A 27602-nucleotide genomic window follows, 5' to 3' on the forward strand; every position below is an offset into this window, starting at 1 on the left:
GCTCCTGGCCCTGCACAAGGCCATTCCCAAGAGTCACACCATGTGCCCAAGAGTGTTGTCCAAACGCTTCTTGAAATTCGTCAGGCTAGTGCTCTGACAACTTCCCTGCAGAGCCTGTTCTAGGGCTCAACCATCCTTTGGTTGAGAAACCTTTTTTCTAATATCCAACTTAAACCTTCCCTGGCACAACTTCACAGCTTCAGGCCATTCCCTTGGGTTCTACCACTGGTCACCAGAGAAGAGAGATCACTGTCAGCCCCTCTGCTTCCCCTCATGTGGAAACTGTGGACTGCAGTGAGGTCTCCCCTCAGTCTCCTCCAGGCTGAAGAGGCCACTCCTCATACGACTTCTCCTCTAGACCCTTCACCATCTTTGAAGTCCTCCTTTGGACACTCTGTAATAGTTTAATCTTTCTTATACTGTGGCACCCAAAACTGCACATGATATTCAGGGTGAGGCCACCCCAGTGCAGAGCAGTGCGGGGCAATCCCGCTGGTGATGCTGTGCCTGACAGATCCCAGGACATGGTTGGCCCTCCTGGCTGCCAGGGCACTGCTGACTCGCGTTCAATTTGCTATCGGCCAGCACCCCCAGGTCCCTTTCTACAGCACCAGTAAAAAGGGTATCTCACTCTTATTCCTCCTATCAATGCGTTCACTTTGAAGTGATTTTACTGTGTGGAGCCTTCACATGCTTTGCTAAACAGCAGACTGAACCCTACAGAGCCAGCTTGAGGGAGTCTTCAGCTGGGAACTGGAAGCTGCCTGCAAAGGTGGTAAACAGAAAGGCACTTGGCACCCTCCAAGTTTAAAACTCCTGCTTCAGCCGGCTCAAGACCAGTCTGTGTCTGCAGCCAAAATGCTTTCCTACAGAGCAGCCAACAGCGTTTATAAAACAGTAAGGAGTTTTTTAAAGGTTCCCTAAAAGCCAGATTGGATGCCAAATGTTGCACTGCTTGACACACGTTTGTTAGGCCTCCAGGAGGCGAGGCCCGGCGCTCGGGAGCGGCCCTTCCCGGGAGAGCCGGGCGCTGCTCCTGCTTTGGCAGCGGGCGCGGGGTGTCCCGCTCTCCCGGCCCCGGGCCGGGCTGGCCGCCCTGTCCGCGCTCCCGCCAAGCACGATCCGTCCCTCTGGCAGCCGGGGCGGCACCGGCCAGCAACCCCGGCTCACCCGCGGCCCCGCGCCCGGACTCCCCGCGCTGTCCCGGCCGCTGGGGAGGGAGCGCAGCCAGGCACCGCCCCACGCCCAGCTCCGCCCCGCCGCCTATTCCCCGGAGAGGCGCCCCGGGACGGGTAGAAGGCAGAGGCCGCAGGCAGGAGCGGAGGCACGGAGGCTGCGGCAGCGCTGGCGAGTGAGTGCCCTGGAGAGCGCCGGACAGAGCGGGGCGGGGCGGGGCGGTCCGGCCCGGTCCGCCCTCGCCACACGTGATGCCGCGGGGAAGGGCTGAGGGGAGACGGAGGTGCCGGCACGGGCTGCGGGAGGGCCGGCGGCGGCCAGGGGCTCTGCTGGCGGTTCGGCACTGTGGGCAGCACTGTGGGCAGCACCCTGCGGTCGCGGGCCGCGCTCCGAAAGCCACATGGGAGCCGGCCCGGCCCTGCTCTGCCCTGCCCTGCCGGCGGCGGGGGAACCGGCGGGCGGCCCAGGGCTCCCGGCTGGGGCATGGTTGCCCGTGGGACAAGGGCGCAGCTCCGCCTCAGTGTGCGAGGGGCGGCCCGTCGGTGGTAGAGCCGAGTGCAGGGAGAGCTGTGCCTGGCGCTGGACCGGCCAAGGGGGTGATCACCTTGCGTTCTCCAGGTGCTCAAGCGCATCCTCCAAGCAGAAGTGTACATTATGATCCAAATACTCCTTCTAGTAACATACCTTTGCCCTTGTAATGGGTTAGCGACGTGTACTTGAAGAGCTAATACCTAAACTAGAGGGAAAAGAGAAAGGAAAGGAAATAGTTCAGGTATCATAGATGCAGAGTTTGGCGGAAGGTACCCCTGCCCACGGCGGGGGTTAAAAATAGATGATTTAAGGATACGAGATAACGTTTCGAAGCACTTACCTTTTGCCTGAATTGCTTGACCAGAGTGTTTGGGGGGGCTTTTTTTTTTAATCCTCCTCGGCATTTCATTTTGCTATACTTTCGTCTCCCACCTTTTCTGTATCCTTTTCCATTATAGAGTTACATAAGTCTCTTGGTTTTGGGTTAAGGTTCATTTAGTTATATCTGTGTTAATTCCAGACTATTAACTTCCTCATTTTTTGCTCCAGGAATTTTTAAATTTGCTGCTTCTGTAATTTTTGCTGTGCTTTGAAAATATCAAGGTAGCAACTTCTGTAGAGCTTAACATACAGAGGCACAACTGTAAATACCTCCATGACCAAGTCGTTTCATGTAGAACTCTGAGGAGTGGACTTGTTTTATGTACTCTAGTTTAAGCAGGCAGTCAACCTGGAAAAGCAATTTCTTGACAATTAAAGTTGTTCATTGTGTGACAAAGGCCATTAAGAGAGGCTTTAAATTTCACATCTCTGAACAAAAAATGGGCAAATTTTCATCTCAGTTCTTCTCCCTTCCTCTTGAGAAAAGCCTTAAAAACCTAGACTGTCTCTAAAGTATATTTATCTTTAGCTGGCACTCATCTCCTGCCCTCGCTCCATTATAGCTGTCAAAGTCATATGAACAGTAACATGTCTTGTTACTTAAGTGTAGAATACCTTTCTCTTGCCATGGTTAAATAAAAGCTAAACAGAACATCTCTCTTTTACTGTCTGTCCCAAAACCTGAATTTTTAAGGATGTTACATGTTAAACAAAAAATGGCCTTTCCGTGCATTGCTAATGTTTTTAAATCCGCACCCGACTGCTGACAAATATTAACTACTTGATATGTGCATCACACTTCATTTTCCTCATTTCTAGGAGCCTCTTTGCTCCTCACTTTCCAAATTAGCATGGTTTTCTGCCATCAGCTTAGCAAGCAAGTTTCTTTGTGCTTGTTCATGAGTTTGTTTTGAGGCCATTGGAATACTGAACAGAGCTTCGCTCCATCACAGAAGAGAGTGTGTCCTGTTGTTGGCATGTGTCATGTCATGTACTCCTTATACCTTTTCTTTTTGGTGACTTTATACATGAGATTAGAGTTTTCTAGTGCTCATTTTCTCCTGTCATTCAGAGTGGAAATATTGCTTGGAGCACTTTATTTACAGCAGCATCTCCTTTCTATCCTTTAGAAAGGCTCACCATGTCAGTTCATGCTTTGCTTGGCTGATGTTTGACATGGAAATATAGGTGCCTCTGAAGAGTAAAGGGCACAAGCCAGGCCTGATTTGCACCAGACATCCTGCTGTCTCTGCCACCCACTGTTCTGCTGAGCACAGTCTCTTCCCTTGGAAAGTGTCATCTAGCACTGTCTTTAGCCCTGCTCTGGGCTAAAGGGAGGCTGGGCTAGGTGACCTTCAAAGGTCCCATCCAACCAACATTCCTCCAAGTCTGTCTATACATTCTCTTAACTCCTAATAGTAACCCAACCCCCTATTTTAAAGGAAGTTTCCTTTTGAAAATTACTTTCATCTGACTGCTCATGTAACCACGGTTTTTGCCAGTTCTGCTTCTCTTGTTCCTGTGGTTGTGCTTGTTCTTGGGGAACTCCAGGGAAATGGGGTTGTGTGACTGCCTGATCTGCATTGTGACTGTACAAGTGTAGGTACAGGCACAAAGGTGTAGTCATGAGGGTGTTACGAAGTGACAGAGTAAATTCCAGGGGTACGTTGTGGCACTTGCCTTCTGCTACTAGCTCTGCTACAATTTACTCTCTAATGGATTAGCCAAATTATTTTTCTGTATAATCGTGAACACTATTAATAGTTATTGTTGGTAGAAGAAAAAGGCACTACATTTTACTGTAGCTTTTGTCATTTCATTTTCAGAGCAATGCACTTTTCTATTCCTATTCAAGTCTTCTTGTGTGTTTCTCACACTCTAGAAGTTCTTTGAGCTTGAACCTGGTCGAATAATTTTTGTAACTCTTTTGATTTAAGTAGAATTGAATGTGAAACTTGAATGACATTTTAAGTGACATGAACTGCTTAAGCAGAGAGCATGTGCTGTAACAACACATTTTCTATATGAACTGATGCTACCTTTTGTTTTCTCATCTTTCATAGATTTTTTGCAGTATTCTTACAGAAAGGGTAAGTATTACATAGATAATTGAGTAAGAGACAGAGGAAATGGATGAACCCAGTCATGTCATTGAGTTAGCAAATGTAATACCCTTTCCATTCTGTCTCTCTAAAGAGGATGTCTAATACCTTTTTTCTTTAGAAATTGAGCTATTCAGGCAGTAGTAAATCACTGTTCTTAACCCAAAATCTTTAGCTATCCAGAATTTTCTGCTCTTTTTCGCTCCAAAGGTTTAATTACATTTTATGGACCATGTCAGATACATCTCTCTTTTCCTCACTTCCAATTAATGTTAAAGAAGGACAGACTGTACCAGGATAATATCATGTCCTATTGATTTACCATTACGGTGTTGTTCAAGAATGGCCTTTACATTAAGATTCTTGGCCACTGTGATTTCTTTAAGTGTGTCAGCTATTTGTTCTTAACATCTTGAGAAAACATATTCGATATCACTGTCACTCCTGATTCTCTGTTTTACAAGACACCTCTTTTCCTTTGGAATTACCTACATAACCACCTCTCTCTGTAGCGTTTCGACTGTAATTGCTCATGACCTTTACTAACAGCCAGAGTTATCACCGTATTGCTGACATTCTGACAGAAATTCTTGGTCACATAGAATGGCTTTTTCTCATTCTTTCCCTCAAGCATTGCTTTTTTTCCAGTGCTCTGGCTTGCAGTGAAAGGGAGATCACCCTGCCTGTGCCAGGCTTCAGCTGTATGAGAGTATCTGTATTAGAACAATGCTGAAATGGGAAAAATATGTGCTATCAAATAATACCAGAGTAACTGCAAGTCTCTTTATCTTCTTTCTCTCCCTTCATTTTATCTAGCCTGATGCAGCCCACAACTTTTATCACAGTAAAATTCAGGTTGGAAGAGACCTGGGGAGTCACTCGTCCAACCTCCTTACTCAAAGCAGGGTCGTCTGTGTGGCCAGACCAGGTTGCTCAGCATTTTATCCAATGTGTCTTGAAAACCTATAGAGATAGAGACTACACAATCCCTCTGGGCAGCTTGCTTCAATTTTTGTCCATATCATCAGAACCCTTTTCCTTCAATCAAGCTGTGGCCTCTCTTATCTTGGTTTATAGCTATTGCTTTTTAACTGTGACATGCACTGCTGTGAAGAGCCTGGCTGTGTTTGCTGGACAACCTCCTCACAGGTATGGGAAGACTGCTATTAGGTAAATTGAAAGCCATCTCTTCTCAAGTTGAACAGGCTTTTAACTGTTCCTGAGCTGCTTTTAACAAGGCAAGTACTGGCTGACTCTTGGCTCCAACAGCAATCAGGGTTGTAGCTTTCCTTCTAGTGAGGAAGCAGATGCAGATAGTAATTTCTCATCACGTGTCTAGAAGTCTTGCTGTTTACTTAGTATTCCACAAGTGTCTGGAATGTTTGTTGGCATTATGTTACTTTCTGGTAAAAGTATCATGCACAATTTCAGTAGTGCTTTGGAATGTTAGTATAAAAGACTTCTCCAAAATATTTTTTTACACCTGATCTGGACTCAAATCTTTTATATTTTCTCTCTTGCATCTCTCCATATCTGGGCCTGTTCAGCCTCGGGAAGGGACATCTAAGAGAGGACCTCATCAATGTCTATAAGTATTGAAGGGAGGGTGCCCAAAGGATGGAGCCAGGCGCTGCTCGGTGGTGCCGAGCAGTAGGATGAGAGGCAAAGGGCAGAGACTGATGCACAGGAACTTCCACCTAAACATGAGGCAGAACTTCTTTACTGTGAAAGTGACAGAGCACTGGAACAGATTGACCAGAGAGGCTGTGGGGTCTCCCTCACTGGGGATACCTGAAAACTATCAGGTTGCAATCCTGTAAAATGTGCCCTAGGATAACCCTCTTGAGCAGGGAGGTGAGACCTGGTAACCCACTGTGGTCCCTTCCAACTTGACTCATTCTTGATATCCTGGGTTTCAATCTGTACCTCTGCTGCCACCTTTGCATCTCAGGGACTAAATGTTGTCCACACATCTAGTGAAATATGTCAATGAATACATTTTGCCTGCTGGTGGGCAGGCCAGTTCGTGTACAAGACTTTCAATAACTAAGGTTTTATTGTTTCTGCTGGCACACAGTACTGATAAGAATCATGAGTTTGTACCTCAGCACTGCCCCTTTCTTTCATTTACTTTATTAGATGACACACTTGGCATTTGAAATGTGAGTTTCATATGTATTTCCTGACAAGAGGTGCAGCTCACATCTCTTTACACCAGCTGGTGAAGCCTGAGTGACTAGATTTCAAACTGTAGGAAATTAAAGCAAGGTGAATGCTACCCTCTGGCTTATCAGAGGCTATTAATAGCATTCTTTCTGAATTCTTTAATTGAACCCAAGAGTTCGTTGTTTAATTTGCACTTTAAACTAGGCTGGGGTATGGACACTGAATTTTACCACTAAAATCAGTATGTCATTATAATTGTCTATGGACAATTCTATCCACTGCAAGTTCTGTAAACTACTGTTTCATTCTTGGTTGGATCTCAGAGTGTGTGAATTTCTCTAGAAATCAAAGGTAACAGATTATTTCCTATCGGGAGAGGCACAGTCCACATTTACAGTAATGCTGAAAGCTTGAAGGAAAATAGAAACAAACCAATTTTCTTCAAAACATTGCTGAGAAAAATGATCTTGGAAGTGAGACTGTAAGTAGTGAGTGAGAAATAAGGGTCTTGTTCTGGTTTACTGTTGGAGGAATGGTGTTTGCAGTGGTTTTGAATGACAGGTAGACCTAGTGATGTCCTCCTGCATAACTCTTGCCTCCCTTTTGTGATGACATTCTTTTGGCCTCTGTTTTTATGTATTTTCATGTGCTCAAGGGATTACAAAAACTGTATGATAGCAATATGTGGAATGAGTGCTGGAACACGCACTCATTGTGGGTATTTACCCTACCCAGCTCATCTGGACTGAGATGACATTATCATATGATGAGGCAGCAGTTTCTTAAGTGTTTCAGCTTGAGGAAAAATGGGAATTCCTTCATGGGTTTTGTGAAAAGCTCATGGAAAAAGAGGAGAAATGTTAGGAGTCTAGAGACTAGAGAAGGAGCTTAATAACATAAGCATCCCTAGTGACAAATTTAAGAGAAAATTGCTAGATTCAGATTTTTTTATCTTCAGGATCAGATTTAAGCTCACAATAGGACATGTTGAGAGTGAAACTCAGCAGAATATGTGGGTAGAAGAACTGAAAACAACTGAAGAAAAGAGTTTTAAGCAATAGCAGTTGGGTGCAGATGATCAGATGAGAGATGAAAAAATATATACTTGCGATAATTGTCAGCTGAGATGTGATGGACTTGGATTTACTGCCAGGAATAGAAGGAGGATAATAGGTATTAGAGTTCCTTATTCCCCTCATTGCATACCTGCACAGGTGCTCAAGGGAAACTGTGGCTTGAAGAACACCTTAGGCCCAAACTTATTTCTGGCAAAATAAGAACTCTGAAGAGGATGGGACAAGCCTACAGAGGCTAGGAAAGTGAGGGGAAAAGATTACTAGAAATTACTGTGTAGAAAACACAATCTCTGAATGAATGTCATCTTTCAGATATGTTTGAACATATATCAATTGCTATTGATCATCTTTGAGGCAGTTTTTAGTGAAGCCATCAAAACTTAGATTTTCTGTAGCATGAGTAAGTAGGAGTCTGAGCTCAGTGTTCCAGAGCGTTTTCACTGAGAGAGATGGAGTACAGCACATGTATGGAGTGTGGCATCATGTGTATACACACATGTACTGTGAAGCAGTGCTTTGAAAGTCTGGTGCTGTTTGTGAGGTGTAGAGATCATGCTTGCTAAGTATTAGGCTGGGATGTAGGCATAGGAAAATAAATTAAATTTAGATGAGATTGCACTGAGCCTGCACTATATTACTAAAAGGTATAAATAACTGAGAAACTATATGAATGGAGAGGAATGTTTTAACACAGTTTATGGAGTGGAGCCCCAGGCTTGATTTTGCCTTAGCTGAAAATTACATAGGGAATAAATCCCAGCAGGATGCTTACCATGCACATACACATTTCACACATCAAACCACTAACCTGCTCCAAGGCTGCAGTCCTTTCTGTGATGTAGTTCAAATATACCTTCTATGAAGACTTTCAGAATATGAATCCAGCCACAGGCAAATCTTACTGAAGCTTTCTAAAGCTCATTTCAAACATGGTAAGTAACACAAAGTTACATACTTAGGAACTGTCTGGTTGCGGAGAGTGCCCAAAGGGAAGGTGATATGAAGGGCTCAGAAAGAAGAATCTCTGCCTTCTGTGGACTCTGTAGATAGAAACAGTTCTCTTAACTGTTATCTCTAGCAGTGGTCAAATTCAAGAGAGAGTGAGCATAAAAGAAAATCAACATTTAAGAGATTTAAATTATATTACAGGTTAATGATGTATTTGTTTTGATTAAACTGTCCTAAGGCAGTGGGCCTTATTTTGTGATTTGGGTTTCAGGCATAACAAATGTCTCAATAATGTGAATATGTATGTGGTTATGGGAAGCTTCAGGAGACCTGCTTAACAGAAACAAAACATCTTTGAGAAGAAAAGCAGGTGAGCAGAGAAAGAAAAGGATTTGATAGTGGTTTTTTCATCTTTCTAGTATGAGGCTCCTTACTGCAATATACTGATGGGCTGGTTATTCCTCTCCCTCCTCTTCTTGTTTATATTTACCTTTATTTATCTTGTCAAAATATCAAGAAATTTAGGTCAAAATATATCTGGATCCATCTGTTCATCTAGTCTGTTCTTTTTACTGCTAGTAGTTATTATATCTTTTAATTAAGTATGCTTAGTGACAGTTTACTATATTAATAGAGGGCATCAAGTATCTTTAATTTTATACAGGATGAACTTAAAATTTTGCCTCCTAATTTCTGTATGGCAAAACAATGATTTAATCTCTTTAATTTGTCAGATTGTAGTCTATATGTCTTATTTGTAACTTCTGCTTCAGTATTGGTTTAGGTGGAAACTCAAATCAGGCTCTGTATTCTAGCTGTCTTTAGCAGAGGTTTATTATTATTGCAGTCTTATTGTGAACACAGGAAGTGTTTCTTCATTGACATGATGATCCATTTCAGTTTTGAATTTTGTTAACTGTAGTTATTCTTTTGATACAATAACTTTATGTTCTCAATCTTACAACAGAATGAGAAAATTATTAAGTCCACAACTGACCTTTCAGTTCTAGGTTTGTCTAACATTTTGATTGGCTTTGGGGCGCCGTCAGTGTTGTTGCAATCAGATTTTTAAGCAGGGTCTGGAGAGTGGTGCAGCAGACACCAGACCTGGTAGGTGTGATACTAGAAGGAAGGAACAGATGATACTGCCTTTAGGATAATTTGTCTTTCATGACCCTGCTGCCACATCAGGTAATTTGGTTTGACATTAGATGGGTCAAAACTTAATCTGTTGGGCTAATTTTTGAGATAATACATGGGATGGATTATTTGTTTGACATCTGCCCCACCCCTCTGTGGTTCTCTATGCCAGCTCATAAACCATCAGCACAACTACATTATCAGCTGGATTTTTACTTTAGGTAGTAGTGATGCTTTGGGAGTTTAATTAGGGAAAAGTGTTAGGATATATTTTCAGTGTAAGTGGAGCAGTCACTCTTTAAGATTGATGATTTTTATCTCTTAATGGGAATAAACTCCCCAGTGGTCATCTACTTTTGTGATCTGTAAACACTCTGCAGTATTAACAGCACACACAACTTTACTGTTTACTTAGAGAGCTCTGCTTGGATCCCAGCTCTCATTATTTCTGTGTTGTGGGCAAAGCTACTGCAGGTGCTACTTCTGTAGCATCTAAGCTACCACAATACTATCATTTAGCTGTCTAAGAAACATGTACTATCTTACATTGTTCTTTCTGTTAAAACCTGTGACACTGCTGTGGATTATGCTCATATGCATGTGCAGCAATTTACCTGTGAATCACACATGCAGTGGGTGAACAAATGTGTGTATAAGATTGTTTACTGTACGTCTAGAAAAATAGCAATGTATCTTACCTACAGCTGCCACATCAGCAGCTTAGAGGAAAACTACATGAGGGTATAGATTTTTAATGGCTCCATATCAAAGTGATGTATCTCACCAGCATGCTATCAATAGAACAAATAAAACCTATATGCCTATAAGCAAAATATAATTTATATTTTTAAAATCTTTATTAAATAGTTCTTTCAGAATTACTTGGGATTAAAAGCTCTCGTATCTGTGATCTTAAAACAGGTTTTGAGAAGAAAAATAGACACAACCAGGAGAAGGGTTATTTTGTAGATTCAGATTTATAGTGGCCTTTATGTACAATATGTAAACCAGGATGGCTGTCTTGGAAGCCTGAAGGGCACAAGTGTGCCTAGCTTTCGGTCTGGGGACCAGAAGTTTCAGAGTGGAAATGGTACCAAGTAAGCTTTGCACCTGATCTTGAGGCCATGGTGTCAGAGGCTTTTGGTTGTTCTTGCACTTTGCCTTCTTTCAGGGCTTTTATCAGGCAAAGATATATGGCTGGGCTGGCACTGCTCTGCCTTTGAGCCAGTCATACCCCTGCCTGTGCCAGACCCAGCCAAAGCCAGCTGCAGGACTAACAACAGTCTTTGGCCTGTCTGAGTTTAAGAAGCATTTGGGCAAAGCTCTCAGGCACATGGTGTGATTCTTGGGGCATCCTGTGCAGGGCCAGGAGTTGGATTCAAGGATCCTGATCAGCCCCTTCCAACTCAGCATATTCTATGATTCTGTGATCTCCTAGGAAGTAGAAAACTTAGATTCATGCCCTCTGTCCAGAGGGCTCTAACCCGTGTCCCATTTGGTCTTGCTTGGCCTTTTGAAGCTAGATCACAGTGGCAGAAAGCGATGCAAGATTCATGGGATCAGAAAGTTCTCAGTGAAGCACCTCAGGATTATATCTCTGTGTGTGTTTGGGAAGCACTACATGGAGTATGTACCATCTATAAAGAGGCAGGGAGTGGGATCTAGACTAGAAACCCCTCCTTAAGGTAGTGGGAATCTAATGACCAGACTTCAGAATCAGTCTCTTGCAGTCTCCATGAGTCCAGTGTTCCTTTCCATGCATAGCATATGAATCAAACTGCCTTTTCTGTTTACTTTTAAAGGAGAGCTAAGAGATTGTCGCATCTAGTTCCTTGGCAAAAGGCAAGTTTGGCAGCACCAGTGTTATTTCTGATAGATGTTTGCTGTCTTGCTGCTGAGGATAGACAGTAGCAAAGGATTCCTAACCTTCCTAGATACCTGCGCTCTTCCTAGGCACCCAGCTTATCAGGAGTTGGATAGTCTCTCTAATGGCCATCTTTGGAATTTGAGCTTACTGGATCTTCTGTCAAAGTAGATGTGGAAGAAGCTTACAGCCTCTTTCTCTTCCCGTATGCTTTCATATTCTTAAAGGCAAGACCCTGTTTTCTCTAAAAGAAGTGATCACAGTGCAGGCTCTTCATTTTTGTTGTTTTCTTCTATAGATTTTGGCTTCCTGACTGGTGATTGCTGTCTCTGCAGCTGATCACAGTTCTTTACACGCAGTGCTCAAAGCTGGGCATACTACTCAGTTTCTGGCTGGATTAGAGCAGGATATTTTTTCCAGCCCTGCCAAATTTTTGACTCATGTTGAGTTCATGATCATTATAACTGTCAAATTTCTCTCTGCAGAAATGCTGTTACACTGATCTTTCCCCAGATTTTGTTTATGCAGTTGATTATTCCTGGCTTAATCTTAGAACTCTGTTCTGGCCTTACCTGAACAGCTGCTGCAGAGCAGCAATTGTGCAGGGGCTTGTGACTGCCACATTAGCCTTGAGCACAGCCCTGGGAGTCAGGGTGTTACCTGCATCTTTCACATCGTTCAGCATTTTCATTACTGGTGCTTCAGTGCTGCTGGAACGAACATAACAAACTCTGAGCATATGTCCAGTTTGAGATGAACCTCTGATAAATATTAACCAGTCTTTCCAACAGTTTGGGGTTGGTTGGGGGTTTTTTGTCTAAATACCAACAGTTCTTGTTAAATCATGTTTTTCTAGCTTGCTTTTGGGAATATCATGAATGATATCAGTGTCAAAAGTTCAAAATCAGTGCCAAGATCAAGACAAAGTAACTAGTATGGATCAAGACAGATGATTTCTTTTCAGTGCCTGCACATCTTAAAAGGGATAGAGATGGGGAAACTGCCTCTGTGCACGTTCTAAATATTAGTTTTATTACTAAAAGGTCTGCATCCTTTCTTTCTTCTATAGGAACTGACTTTGGAAATAGTGGGTATCTCCATCCAAGTGGTGTCCCCTAGGTCTGCCTGGGCACTCTTTTGCTCGTCAGTTTCACCCTCTCACTGAGGAGGTGGAGGACACATCGGGCCACTCTGCTGAGCAGCTCCAGATAAACCTTTGTGACCTGTGTATCACTTTACCAGTTGTCCTTCTTACATGCTGCTGTGCATGTAAGCTCATTCTGAGTCAGTAACCACTGAATACAGGTATCTTTTGGGAGAAAAGGGTCCTCTAAAAATTTTTATTTTTTTATTTTTTCCCTTTCAAAAAGGGATAAGGGGCTAGGGAGTCCTAAAATAATTGACACCTTGTTTTACAGAAAACTACTGGTGTTTGATTTGGGGTTTTTTTTGTTTGTTTGTTTTGGGGGGTTTTTGTTCTGAAATGCTTAAGAGAACAAGTGGTGGTGTTATAATAAAACCTGCACATAAAACCTGTCTAACTCAGTTAACCCACCAGACTTAAGCTGCCTCTTTTAAAAATTACTAATTTATGTTAACATCTGTTTAAGTCGAGCATTTAGGAGAAGAGTTGCTTTTTCTTAATGACTTGCATCCCTTTTCTCAGGCTAAAGATTTTTTCCTGTTTTCCGTGATTATTTTATTCTTTATATGGGTTGATGTTATTTGATACCATTATTCAAGGTTGTATAGCTTGCCTATCGTCCTTTTAGGGGATTTGGAAGTCTGTTATCAAAAAGGTGAACCCACAGATCAGTTTAGAGGTAGTAAATGCCTTGCAGGCACAAAGGAATCTCCTCCAAACATTGTCTATGGATCCTAGATATGCACTCACCTGAAAATAATTCCTGTATCGGGGTTAGCCTTTCTGTTCTATCTTTAAAATCCACAGTGACTGCACTAAAACCTGAAAACTTGTACCTACGGAAGTGCTTCTGTCTTAACTGAAAAACTATTGAAAAACAACATGACTTTTGGAAAGTCTGCTGCAGGAAATGCATGCATAATTAGTGGAAAGGAAGTGTCAGTCTGAGTATGTTTTTACAAAATTAATTATAAATATCTTGATCACATCTTCCTTTGTTTTTGTTACAGAATTTTCTGCCAAAATAGAGACTCTTAAACCTTTTGATTCTGAAATACTGCATTTGTATGTTATAATACAGTATTTTCTCTCTTTCTTGTATCACAAGTTTAGGACTTTTTTTCCCCAAGAGTTCAGAATTCTTTCACTAATTTATTTGAAATGCTATATTAAAAGAAAAACATAACACAAAACTTACACCAGTTAATCTAACTGCCAGCCATAACTCCATTTGGGCTTTAGAATAAGCATCAAAAGCTGAGAAAGTTTTCATTCTCTTATGCCCATTATCTAAAGATTAGAGCAAATAAATGCATGTACTTTCTCATTAAAAAAATACAGGGTCACCAGTTATGACTCTTTTCATTTTCCTTTAATTTGTCAATTTTTTATCAGCTCTATTTTGCTGATAGAGGGGAAAGAACTGAAATTAATTAAATCTTCTTTGATATTTAACTTTTTATTTAGTGTCTTGGGAATCCAAGGAGCTCCAAGCAATAATCAATCAAAATCTCTCCCCTCTGTCTATTCTCAGTGGACCTGTAATAATAACCAATTAATACAGCCCTAGACTGGACAGAAGGGTGGTGATTAGCCCCTACAAAAATTGATTTCAATTAGCAGAATTCTGGTGTAGCAGAAACCACCATTTAAAGCCTTTTTGCAAAAAAAGGTTTAGGATTTAGCTTGCTTGAAATACTGAAATACAGCAAAATTTTCACTTCATTCAGGCCTTTTTGACCTTGTCTAAGGGATGAAGGCTTTTAGACACCTTGAGCCTCATTTTTAAAATGACCTGCCATGGTCAGTTAACTGATAATGTATCAATTAACCTAAAAGGTATTCTGTGTGCATTGCTGGCCATAATTTTCTGTGGTTCCACTTCCTTTGAAGTATTGCTGCCCTAAAATCAAAGCACACACACACACACCACTGCAGAGTGTTTCAGAAATATACGGTGTTATTCTGGTGACACCAGGTGTTGAAAGTAAAAAATGTAATGTGTTATGTATTCAGAAGCATGCCTTTACTAATTGATAGTTACTGTGGGGTAAATGGTAGCTAGTGAGGGTTTGTAATTTGACAATAATTTATCTATTTTGAAAGAAATGTTCATGTACTGAAAGTCAGAAGTTATTTGATCCTTACCTGTCATTTTAAGTCATATCAAAAAGACAAAATTAAATCGTCATATGGTTTCTCTTCTTTCTGTGTGTTAAGTAATATACTGTTTCTTGATTTACATCTGGCTCTCTAATTATATTATTTAATTTTTCCTCAGTTAATTAGCATCACTAAGTGAGTGTTTGCTTAAGGAATGCAAAAGTGACATTAACTGAGATTTCCAGATGTCCCTAGATACTGTGAAGTCTGGGAGAAATGCTGTTCAGAATAATAACATTATTCCTGTGTGTGGGCATTGGGAGTCGGCAGTACTGCACAGCGTTTGGGTGGGGAGAGTGGTGCTGGGAGGGCAGTGATTGCTTTGTTCAAGAGCTGAAATGTAACTTTCTGTGGCCAAGTTGGACTAAGAAGTTATTTAATAATGTTTTGTGCATTTTCAGTATTGTGTGAAAAATGCTTATCCTTAATATTTTTCAGGTAGCATTATTTTAACTCCAAAAATACGGTATTTGGTTAATCTGTAAAATCATCCCTTCTTATTTCAGCTTTCACTGTCAAATGCATTTGGTGTGAGGGTGTACCAGTGTTCATCCAGAACTACTTCTTGAAACTCCCCGGCTGTATTTGCTATGAGCCAAGACCTTTCAGTGGAAGCAGACTGTTTTTAAAGGGTGGTGCCGATGGTATTTACTGGAGGCTGTTCTCTTTAGTTGTGGCTTAAAAATAACTTTTAAGTGGTGCTTGTGAATTTATTTTAGTAGGAGCAAAGTTGTTGACAGGAAGAGCAGTTGTATCAGCTTGTGCTGAGATATGTGTGTTGAAAATGTCTGCTCATCCCAGTGCAAGAGGAAACTTTTCACTTAGAAGGATAGAGAAGTCTTGGGACTTTCTGTTCCTGTCCTACTTAACCTGTTCACTCACACTGAAATTTGAAAAAGAAAAGCTTGAGGAAGTGAATTGGAGGATACTCTATGTACTACTGGATATTTGGGACCTATTTGGAAAGGTGGGATCCCAATAAAATAGCAGCAGGTGTGAATTGTTTTCTTATTTCCACAGCATACCATGAGAAAACAGGAATATAGTGAACCATGGTCGTTTCTGCCTCATGTCCCACGGCATGGACAGGGGACAATGGCACTTTCCCTTTCCATGCTGAGATCCGTGCATCCCTTTTGGTCTGCTCTGTTGACAGCTAATGTAGCCAGTTTAGCCATCCTCTTTTCTCAGAATTTTGGCCCATATTTGGGGTGTGCAAGGAGGCTGTTGTGGGGACATACTAAAGCTAATCGGAGGATATGCTAATTTATAATTGAGGCTTAATCACCTTTGCTTGGGACCTGCTCCAGTCCTAAACTGGCTACATCTTAAGATGTAGCTTGAGGAGTTCAGAACATTTTATATTGTAATATTGCCTAATTCATGCTGCTGTTCTCAGCACAAAGTCTAGACTGATGGATAGGTGTAGTTGGACACTCTCCTAGATATTTCAATGCCTTAAGGTATGTGAGTTTCCTCTGATGTGCACACAAAGTAACTTGGAAGACTTACGTCTCCAGAATGCTGATTTTTATTTTAAAAAATGTTTAAAAGTTCTTTTCAGCTGCCTATATGCTGTCATTATGCAGAAATGTATCACAGATGGAAACCACCTACTTTGTAGAACTAAAATTCTTCCCAAAAGCCATTAGAGTGTGTCCAGAGTAGGGTGACCAGGGTGGTGAAAGGCCTTAAGGGCAAGACTTACAAGGAGTGGCTGAGGTCACTTGGCTGGTTCAGCTTGGAGAAGGGGAGGCTGAGAGGGGACCTCATCACAGCCAACAGCTTCCCCAGGGGGGGCAGTGGAGGGCAGGTGCTGATCTCCTCTCTGGTGACCTGAGATAGGATACAAGGAAATGGGATGAAGCAGGGGAAGTTCAGATTGGACATTAGAAAAAGGCTCTCCACTGAGAGGATGACTGGTCACTGGAACAGGCTCCCCAGGGAAGTGGTCATGGCACCAAGCCTGTCAGAGATCGAGGAGAGCCTGGGCAACAATGCTTGTCACTTGAGTTAGCTTTAGGCAGTCCTGTGAGGAGCAGGGTGTTGGACTTCATGGTTCTTATGTGTCCATTCCAGCTTGAGAGATTCTGATTCTCTTATTGCCTTCAAATGATGAGTCCCCAGAAGCTCATGTCTGTGGTCCCCAAGCATATGTTCTTCATTACACAGTTACTTCAATTACACAGTTCTTAGGCCATCTCATATGGCTGTAGCATGAACTGATGCTCTTCTGGATATATCACACGCACATGTGGTAGGCACACAGCTACTTGCTGTAGTAAGATTACTAAGAAATAACACTGATTCCTGAGGAATATGACTGGTAAATTTTGTCTGTGCTTATTACTTCTTCTTTTAATACAGTCCGTTCTAATATTCCCTTAACTTACTCCTTGTTCATAGACAGTTCTTCCATGTGACTTGGTCTGGAGCTATTTTCACTGCTTATTAAATAATGGACTCCATGTCCACTGCATTATCCTTGTCAGAGGTTGTTTAATGACACTGGCCTGGCTTTTTTGCATTCAGAACCACATTGCATATTACTCCCCTTCTCATTTACTTCCAGTATTTAATTCTGTTCTTCTTTCTTTATCAAGTTACTAGCAGAAATTCTTTCTCAAAGGTCACTGAAGAGAGGCTGCATGTATAAAGCTATTTTCATTTATGTTAATATTTTATTTGTAAAATATTGACTCATATAAATTAAGAGGAATATTATGTAATGTCTTCCTGTTACAGCCTTACCCCTGCTATAAGATGCCCTTCATTAAAGCTTCCTTCTAGGCATTCTGGACACTGGCAAGGAGACCTTGAATTAGAGTACATTCTACATGTCATCATAAAACCAAAATAGCTTTTATCTGCAATTGCAAATGTATAGGTAGAGATAGGGAATTATTTCCATCAGTAATTCTTGTGAGACTCTTGGGGCTCCAGGAGAAGATTTAAGGGCTTGTGTAACCTTTTCAGTAAATACAGACTTTACAGACCTGTGTTAAATTTTGCATTAGACTACAGAACCCGTTTCTGCATCAGAGACCAAACCACTCTTTACCAAAAAGTAAACATTTAATTCCACACATCCTTTATAGGACACATACAAGTTGGAGATTTCTTGTCTTCCTATCTTTGACCCTATGAGGCAGGAGGATATTTGAGAGTTTGGTCAGTACGCTTTCTTGGATTTGAAAGCAATTACTCCAGTGCCTCGCTAAGTGCAATTTCAGGCTTTTTTAGATGTCCTCAGAATATGTATTTGTTTCTTTTGTGTAGAAGATGGGAGGCCAGTAAATGTATTTACTTTGGGATAAGGATGCACTCTCTGTTGCTGAAGAAGGATGTGATCTGTGTTTCAGACTTCATTGCAGGAATTTGCAAGTCATTCTTAGCAAAAATCAAGACCAGGACAGTTGAAATAACTCATTAACTCTCTTTTCATGATGATCTGTGACTTACTTGTTCTGTAGTAAACTTGTTACTAATTTCTAAAGAGAAGTGATATGCCTCAGTGGGATTGAAGTTAATTATATACATCTGTTCATGGTTCTTTGTAGTTTTGATTTGATGTCCTATTTTAGTTTGTATTTTCTTGCCTTATATTAGAAAATGGTGGAAGAGATACATTTCTGAGATATGGATTGAGTTTTTATTTCTGACTTGTATTAAGCTGCAAGCTGAAATTCGCTTTAAAAATCTTTTTTTTAAATAAAACTACCCACATAGCTTATCAGTGTAACATTTGCATGTACATTTAATCAGTAAGACAAATAACTGTAGTGAATTAGAATAGAATTACAAAATCACTTAGTTTGGAAAAAGACCTTTAAGATTGAGTCCAGTATTAACCCAGCACTGCCAACTCCAGCACTAAACCATATCCCTGAGCACCACATCTGCACGTCTTTTAAATACCTCCAGGGATGGTGACTCCACCAGTTCCCTGGGCAGCCTGTTGAGCTGGTTTATTTTGTTACCAGTATGTCCCACGTTAAGTATTATGCTTTTCCACAAATTTGATTCATAGACTGAAAGGATGGTATAAGCCTGCCTTCTTAAGAGAAAAACAAAAAGCACTCCACTTTTGCTTCTGTGCACCTTTAGTAACCTCAGCTGCAGTCCTCTAAATGTGAAGGAGGGCCTCTCTTCCTTCCATTGCATGTATAGAAATAAAAAAGCACTACTGTTAGTGTAACTGCTGTGTGTATAGATATGCTTTATTGTCCACTACTCCTTCTGAACTTCAAAAAATCTGTATGATCCTGCTTCAGAGCAAATGTTCTTGGCAATTACCCCAACTATCCGTACCCTTTCTGGTGGAATATTTAAAACTGTGTTTGCATTTAGATGTGGTGGCTCCTCCAGTACAGCTGGTTTTAACCTTCCTCTCTTCTTTTCTGTTGGCCACTAACACTTCACAAGCAAAGCATGGCTCTGTGTAGAAAATCCTTGTGTGTGTGTATATATGGATGCAGCAAATGCCTGTGAATTACCTTTCTTGGACCCTTTAAAGCAGCCCATAGTTTCCCAGGGAATCATGAGTTGAAAAAAAATGGTCTGTTGAGTTTTTCTCATGTTTCATTTCTGCCACATTGGTCAAAGGTTTATTTTTTAGGAGCTAGTCCATGCTGGAGTAGGTAGTGATTTCTGGAGGAAAAATACTGCAGTGTAATGTGACACTGTTCCCAGATTTATACCTGGATTTTTCTATTTGGCTCATTTAGCAGAGTGCATTTTGTTCCTGAACATCTGTGCTCTCATTTGGTTTTTAACAAGGTTTGAGGAGCATCATGTTGCAGTGACCTCTCCACATGGTGCTGCAGGGCTTTGGCACCTTGACTCATCCCAGGGAGACATCCTGCTACTGCCTATAGAGCCACTGGCTGGAGCAGCCTCCGCTATTCCGTCAGGATGTCCAGCTGCTGGCCCTCCCAGCCAGCCACACAGTGAGGCCCAAGAGGCACCACTGGGTCTCGCCTGGGCAGAGCTCATCCCGCCTGCAGCCCCTGCCGTGGCATCTCCACAGAGCAGGAGCAAAGGCATAAGATGGCTTCCTGAGCCACAGGCCCCTGCCAGTGGGAGGATGCTGTTGCTTAACAATGGGGCTTTATAAATATCTCCCAGGCTCAGTCGCACTCCCAAGGGACGGTGCTGTGCCATGACCTGGGCACCTCTTCCCTTCTCACAGAGGATCATTGTGCAGCTGTTCCCTCATTTCCTTTGTGGAAAGGCACCTCACGATCCCACACAAGACCCCATCTTTTCTCTCTTCCCGTTCTCTCTCTCACCATCCTTTCAGTGTAGAAAAACACATTCCCATGCTTAGGTACTCAAAGTGTTTGCCGTGTTCCACAGGCCGGGATGATCTTCTCGGTCCAAAACAGCGAACTGACCGCTCCGGGTATTGGCATGTAAATTAATGTGCTGACCTCGCAGGGAACCCATCCAAGCTGCAGGCTCTGTCCCGAGTTTCAGGATGTCGGTGGTTTGAAACTCGGCTCTGTTCTGCATCTCAATGATGGAAACCACTTCAAATTCACCGTGGCATAGCAGGGCTGCCCTATCAAAAGTTGTTTTTCTAGTTTTTTCCTGTAACAGCAATCTGGCATTTAAAGCTTATGCTCCATTCTTGCGGGTTGTTTTTTTTTCTCCCTTTTGTGTAGATACAACAGTGTAAGCATCGATGCTAGAAGGGCAAAGATGAGATATTTTTGTATATATAATTTAAATTCATTGTCTTGTACTTAAAACTGCATCATAAGGACCCACCATGCTTGAGTGGGATTTTGAGACGCCATCTAGTCTCTTGCCTTTCTCTAAGGCAAGAATAACTGTAGCATCCATGATAGTTTGAAAAAGTTCTCAAGAGTTCCAGTTTCTAAGGCTTCCACACTGTTTATTGATTTTCAGTAAACACTTCACACCTCAGTTGGCACTCAAGACTAAGATGCTTGAGGTATTGCTGTGTTCTTCTGATACATCAGTGTGTTACTCAATAACACTCAAAAAGGCATGGGGAGAATGGAGTGTGAACAAAGGAGACATGGTTTCTATCCCTGTATAAATTCATGGTTTATCTATTCTCAAATATTTCAGTTCTGGTTTCCCTATGTCGGAAAACCATAGGAGAACCAGTAAAGACTGCTTTTTGGTTTGTTAAGTATATGTGGACTTGTCAGCCATCAAGAGAGTAAGCACTGGAAAAGTATCTGGCTGCACTAAGCAAGTGCACAGAGCCCCCTGACTCAGGAAGATGAAGCAAGCAGGCATCAGGGAAAGACCCCACAGTAATCTGGCCTCATGCACATGTGTGCAGTCACAGCCTGAGGCTGCCTTCCCTGCTGCTGCCATTGCTGACACAAAAACAGGTGTGAGAGCTCACAGGAAGAAAAGGCCTTTACACAGCACAGTGCTCATCACTTTGACTTGGGGAGGGTCTGGACCCAAGTCTGGAAATGCAGCAGTGTTGCCTTGCCCTGTTCTTGCGCTCTGATGCTGAGCTCAGATAGAGGGCACTGGGCCCTCAAGCTTTTTTGGGGTCATTTGTTATGGTTGTTCTTACACCTGTCTGTTCTTATGCCTAGATATCTAACTTAACAATTAGAAAGTTGTTCCTATCCATGTTAATGATTCTGTGCAAAAAATTTTGGCTGGCTTTTTGTTCATGTATGCAGAGACTCAACTGTCTCTTCTTAAAACCTTTACCCATATTTGTGAGTGATTACGCCCCATCTCATCAACTCCTATTTAAGCTCCTGCTGGTTCATTCTTGGCCCAGGTAAAACAGTCCTGGACTCAGTGCTCTGCCCTGAGCTCTTTCTGAATAATTTTGTAGTCCACAGGTTTCTGAATTGAGGTCCCAAGACTTTAGTAAAACTCATACAACATGATTTAATATTAGGACAAAACAGTCAATACTTACCAATATAATACTCTCTTGAGGTGATAGCTTTCCCTTCCTTCCCCTCAACTCAGTTTGTCCACATCCACTGACCTTCTGTTTTCTTCATCTGCCTTTTCTTGTCCTGATGCACTGGCAATCCCCTCCTGTCTCTGCACTCTGTAGAAATTTAGCCTGCTCATCAGTCTAATGTTGTCTCCAGCATGTTTCTGCATTCCATCCCCAGCATCTTTTTGCATGTGGTGGTTTTATCTGTTTGTCACTTTGAGACCTTCTAACAGTCACTTTGGGAATTAAACTTTCTGAAAGTACTGAAAATTAATCTAATTAATTTTCTCTATGCAATACAGTTGAAAGTGATTTGGAATGTTTTCAAACAGACAAAAGGCAAATGTTTGCTGTGATGACAAAGGGGTACAAGGCACGTGAGCCATGCTGATTGATGCCTGTCCAAAGGAAGGGCATCCTCACTCCGCCTCCTGGCAGATACTCCAGTTTAAGCGCCAGGAGTATTTGTTGGTTTGGGGATGTGAACTATCCAAGGAAGAAATGAAAAGAATCTGCAAAGGACATTAAGTGGAGTTTTGTGTAGTGCCCAGTAGCATCCAGCATGGCCCTGGTTACTCCAATACTCTTGTTTGTTTTCACAAACCAGCACCTCACGGTTTTGGGGCGGGTGACCGCTGCGAGGAGACTGTAACCTCTTGATTTCAAAGGAGCCATCATTTCGCTGGTGCCTCTGTGGTTAATGTAAGAAAGGTGTCTTGCCATAAACTTTTTCCGAGGTATTCAGCAAGGTTGGGAAGGGGTCGGCCCAGGCAGGAAGCCCTTGTCTGTGCTATAAAGAAAATAGCTAGCAACAAAATGAAAGCATCAAAGGACCAACAGGATGCGGTCCCAGGAGTCCTCTCTGGCATGTTAGTCCTTCTTGAAAGTTAGCATTGAGTGAAGAGTGACCTTAAAACTCCCTTCATTCAAACAGACTGGGCTCAAGTTGAAAGTTCAAGGCATTTTGTTTTTTCACCTGTTTCCTACAGTTTTTAAGAAACTTCTGAAGAATTAATGTGTAACTATATCTGGTCACAGAGCCAATGCAGAGAATTTTTCTCAAGGGAAAATAATGTTACTGTATGGAGTAAGAGAAATGGATACTTTCTGAGTTAGGTTTTATTTTGTTGAAACTTTTTCTCCCAAACCCACTTCGACCATGATTGCAAACAGCCCTGGAGCCAGCATAATGCATGGCTCCAGGGCCGTGCTTTATTTTTGAAAGAAGCTGGTAGGGTTCTGTAATTGTCTGAGTTGTGCTGAAAAAAGGTGGTTTTTGCCAAAGCTGCTGCTGCCACTTGGGAAGCAAGGTCTTGTTTTGGGCACAACCTGGGAGCAAAGAGCCTGGTTGCAGCTCCATCTGTGAGTGCACGGTGAGTGAGCCAGCAACTGGCCCCATGGCTGCCCACCCCTCTCTCACCGTGCTGAAGCTGTTGGGAGAGGGAGAACCAAAGCCCTAAGCCTGGTGGGTGAGGGTGGATGTGGATACAGTGCTGCCGCCCTACCAGTGCTAATGCCAAGTGGCAACCTGGGCTCCTGGCTCACACTGGTTGTGAGCCACTTTTCACCCTACCTGTGTGATCCTGAAGTTGTTCTCTATTTTCTGATCTTTGTATCTTGCCTGATGAAGCAACTAGTAACTGATCCCACAAGTGACTTGGCAGGTCATCTTTCATAGCTAAAAGAAATAGTTTGTAGAGATGACATACAAATTTTACTTATGCTTCCCCATGCCATTAAATTTTAATGACTCTGGTATAAATATTTCATGAAAGTACTTTCTGAATGGGTTGGTTTTGTCCTGGCAGCTAATACTCAGTATAAGTCTGAGCAGGTTTTGTTTGGTTTTTGGTTTGGTTTTTGGTTTGTTTTTTTGTTTGGTTTTCTTTTCCTCTCAGGTGGTTTAGTGAAGGTAAGAAGTGTCAAACTGGATTAAGTGAGAAAAGGCAACTTCTTGTTGGTGATTCAGCAAGGGGGTGCCATCGATAACTCTTTTCAGCTGTGTAGTGGAAGCCTGTGAAATGACCCTCAAATACAATTCTGCTCTGTGCTCTCTTGCCACAAGGTGGCTAAAACTGTTTTAAAAGCCCAGGATTTGCAAGTGCTTTAAGTGATGCTAATACATCTACAGCTTTTCTGCAGCGCAACACACGGCACACTAGAGACCAGATTTATTGCGCAGAAAATTGTGTATGTCTTATTTATACGGAGCAGTGATCAGAAAATGTTATTATCAAGTTTATTTCAATCCCTCCTCAGCTGGAGGGCTGGGCTTGGCTTTGTTGTTGGGTTTTTTTTAATAGAAGAAGTCATTGTGCCCAGCCCATCCAGGGTGAGCGACAGGACTGCTGTGGGGAACAGTGGTGCCAAAGGGAGTTCAGTGTCCACCTGCCCACGAGCCACAGCTCCACAAGGACATCAGCCTCACATTCCACGCAGACTGTGGCTGAAACTTGAGCTTCCCACTCCATCTCCATTTGTACTGCATGCTGAATCCATCTACTCAAAGGCTAAATCAGAAACACTTGTCCAAACCTGGGTTAGCAAGTTCCTTTGCTGCTGTTGAATTCTGTGGACCCTGCACTGTGATGACGGGTGCCTTTCTTTAAATGGGTGATGTTTCCCAACAGCCAGCTGCTGTGCCATCACAAACAGGGAAGTTGTTTTCACCAATTACAGGAAATGGTGACAGTCTTCTCTGCAAACTTTTTGGAAGCTTATCTCCAGCTGTACAGTAGGGACAGGGCTTTTGTTTAATGGAAATGAAGCATATCTTTTTCTTACAGATGCACCACTCACTATAGAGTGTTTTATGTGCGTTTTAGGTTTCCCTTTTTATTTTTTAACTTATTAACTCTGACAAGTAACCTCTTGGTTGTGAACAATTTAATTCGCGATTCATTTTTCTGATTCAAAGTGAACACGAGTGCCCTAATCCCCTAATGGGAATTAATTGCATGTTTCAATGCTTAACTCTGATCCTTTCTCAATCCCCACTGGGACAAGTTTCTTCCTGAAGGATCTGTGTTTGTTATTCAAAACACAATCTGAAAGGTAATGATTTTTCTTATAAAAGAGACTCGGGCCGACTGAATATTAATGCTCTTTTTATTGTGAGGGAATGAGTTGCATCCAAGAAAAAAACCTCGTTTATGTCATGATGGATAAATTAATCTGAAGTATATCTGATAAAATACAGGGAAAAAATCAGTGTGTTCTTATTCCCTTAAGTAAAAGCAGTTTGCCAGTTTTTGCTTGGAAAGCTGTATTTTGATATAGAGAAAAACTGTTTACTTCACCAAAGGGGAAATTGCTTGGCTACTGAGGATTTTTAAATGACACTACTCTCAGCCAGCAACACACCCTTTTGGATAACTGACCTGACCTACCAGTTTACTAAAATAAAGAGTAAATTGCAGAAAATAGATTAAATTTCTACCTCCAGTCTGTTTTTAAAGATTTCTTAAACTTGAAATACATTATTTAATGACGCTCTTTCCAAGAGGAGCTGCATGGGCTCCTCTGATGTTGGGTGTAGGGCCCAGCCAGATGACTGTGGATGAGGCAGGCTCTGCATAGTCAGTGACCACAGGTAAAATGTGGGAAAACATCACAGTGCAAGAACTGCTTCTACCCTACAGAAATGATGGGGTATAAACAGGGCACAGTGTGAAAACATAGTGCAGGAACCATGAAGGTCCCTTTCCCCCCCGTTACGTTTCAGTAAAGCCAGTCTTTTATCCCATTTAAACCAATTTTGAGTGTTTCATGCTCGCAGGTAAAACAAATGGTTGTTCAGGATCTGTTTTCAAGAGGGGGCTTGCACATGTGCAGAGCAGCTACTTGAGGTGGTGCAGCACTTTGGGGTGTCTGTCTGGGGAAGAGAGGAGGAACACGGCGTTACCTGGTCTCTCTGCCAGCAGCCCCAGCTTTCAGTTTCTCTCCCTGGCCCCACAGCTTGCTGTTCAGCATTTGTCTGTCACTCAGCAAGCGGGACCTTGGCGCTGGCATTACTGCAAATCCATCAGCACGTCCATGAGATGACTCAACAGCAGGGTACACTTGCTTTTGGGGCGCCACTGAGCATGACACCACACACCTCGCTGCAGCACAGCTCCCATAATGGTGAGAAAGAGAAAAATTCTTTAAGAAAGATTCAGAGTTTTTCCTGAGGGTCAGGGATGTGTTGGCTGATGTCAGGGATTCCTTAGAGACCATAATTTGGTTACAGCAAAGAACTGCAAAAGGCTGACTTTCTCCTGGTGTCTGTTTTTCACTGATGCAGTTTTTGTCTGAAAAGTTTCAAGATACTTGAATTGAGTATGATACTTAAATGTGGTGTAGGACTACAAGACCGCTTTCGCATGTGCCCGAACAGCCTTTTGTGTGGGAGGTGCCTTGGCAGGGCTATGGTTCTCCAGGGCACTGGCCACATGGGTAACATACCTCTTTGTCTTTCAGCTGCTTTTGGAAGTACGATGGCCCGTGTCTTTGTCTACGGCACACTCAAGAAGGGCCAGCCCAACTACAAGCACATGATCAACACGGCCAAAGGGCTAGCGAAATTCCAGGGAAAGGGCCACACGGTGGAGAAGTACCCGCTGGTGATTGCAGGGAAATACAATATTCCTTACATGCTGAACATCCCAGGGACGGGTCACCACGTTGCTGGGGAGATCTACTCCGTCGATGAGCAGATGCTGCAGTTCCTGGATGAGTTCGAAGGCTGCCCAGACATGTACCAGCGCACCCTGATGAGAATCCAAGTGGTGGAGTGGGAAGGGAAGGGCGGCACAGGCGAGGCGCGGGCAGCGGCCGACGGCGTCCTGGAGTGCTTCGTGTACAGCACGGCCACGTACCCGCCCGAGTGGGTTGGGCTCCCCTACCATGACAGTTACGACTCCTCAGGGAAGCACGGCCTCTCCTACGTCCTACGGGAAAGCCGGGAATAGAAACGGGAGGTGACGCAGCCTGGCCGTAGTGCTAAGCAGGTGTTGCTCGGTAACCTTTCCAGGAAAGCTGTAATACCTTTCTATTAAAATGCAGGATCTCTTGTAACCTTCCCAGCCCAGGAGCCTTGGCGCTAGCGTTGAAGTCCTGTAGGCCCAGAGCTGCAGACTCCTCCCCAGGCAGTGTCCTCCTGGCTCCCCCTACCTGCTGCAAGTAACTGGGTTTGCACCAGGTGTAAAGTAACTGTATGTGCACATCAGGTCTGGGGTCTAATTATTCCCTTAACTTCCCCCTTTGCCTTGGTGCCTAATGGAGGTCAGTGAAAGGCAGAGGAACAGATTAGTTTGTTTTCCCTGAGCTGACAAATTTTCTTGCACTAATATCTGAAACTGATTTAAATGTCTGCAAAATAAAGCACAACTCATACTGAATATTGACTTGTAATGGTGTTTAGTAGGCTACTGCATGTAAACAGGGAAAGCTGATCATAGAGATAACTCGGTGCTTCTAGACAAATAGGAAATTGCTGGAGAAAATGTGAAGAGTATTCTTACTCTGCGTTGCAATGGCTGTTTTTCTGAACTGGAAAGGTGTATTTTTAAATGATGTTTAGTTTTACAAGGCACTGCCAAGAAATATTGAGAGAATTAAGAGTTACATTTAAAATTGTATTTTTAATTTAACATTCTAAGCACTTTGAGTTCCACTTCTGTTCATTGAGTGACTGTAGGATTTGGGGGTGTGTGTGTCTGTGTGTCTGTGTGTGTGTTATGGGGGATGTGGGGGATTTTGGGGACCAGGGAAAGCAAAGCGACACTGGAGCCATTGTGAGCACTTACTGTCAAGGTGACTTTTTGCCAAGCACTTTAATGCAGGACTTGCAACCATATGCAAACTGAGCTTCCTACTGAGGGAAAAGATGTTATATACATTATAAAAATATCCAAAGGACCTGTATGGTGATTATTGCAACCCTTAAATTGGGGAAAAAATATGTAAAGAAGACTGT

General features: G+C 42.6%; 1 protein-coding gene across 3 annotated transcripts; it reads left to right on the top strand.

Annotated features, from left to right (window-relative positions):
- Positions 1 to 1268: 1268 nt before the first annotated feature.
- On the top strand, positions 1269 to 27024 carry GGACT (gamma-glutamylamine cyclotransferase). Of its 3 annotated transcripts, none has more exons than XM_069007889.1 (2): positions 1269 to 1351; positions 26105 to 27024. In XM_069007889.1, the coding sequence occupies exon 2, from the start codon at positions 26122 to 26124 to the stop codon at positions 26593 to 26595; it is 474 nt and encodes a 157-aa protein (XP_068863990.1). In that variant the 5' UTR covers positions 1269 to 1351; positions 26105 to 26121; the 3' UTR covers positions 26596 to 27024. The 3 variants fall into 3 exon arrangements, with proteins under 3 accessions (XP_068863990.1, XP_068864009.1, XP_068864001.1); XM_069007908.1 differs by lacking the exon at positions 1269 to 1351 and adding an exon at positions 4158 to 4178; XM_069007900.1 differs by lacking the exon at positions 1269 to 1351 and adding an exon at positions 12488 to 12689.
- The last annotated feature ends 578 nt before the right edge of the window (positions 27025 to 27602 follow it).

The sequence above is a fragment of the Aphelocoma coerulescens genome, chromosome 1 (genome assembly GCF_041296385.1).
Source record: "Aphelocoma coerulescens isolate FSJ_1873_10779 chromosome 1, UR_Acoe_1.0, whole genome shotgun sequence".
Lineage (NCBI taxonomy): Eukaryota > Metazoa > Chordata > Aves > Passeriformes > Corvidae > Aphelocoma > Aphelocoma coerulescens.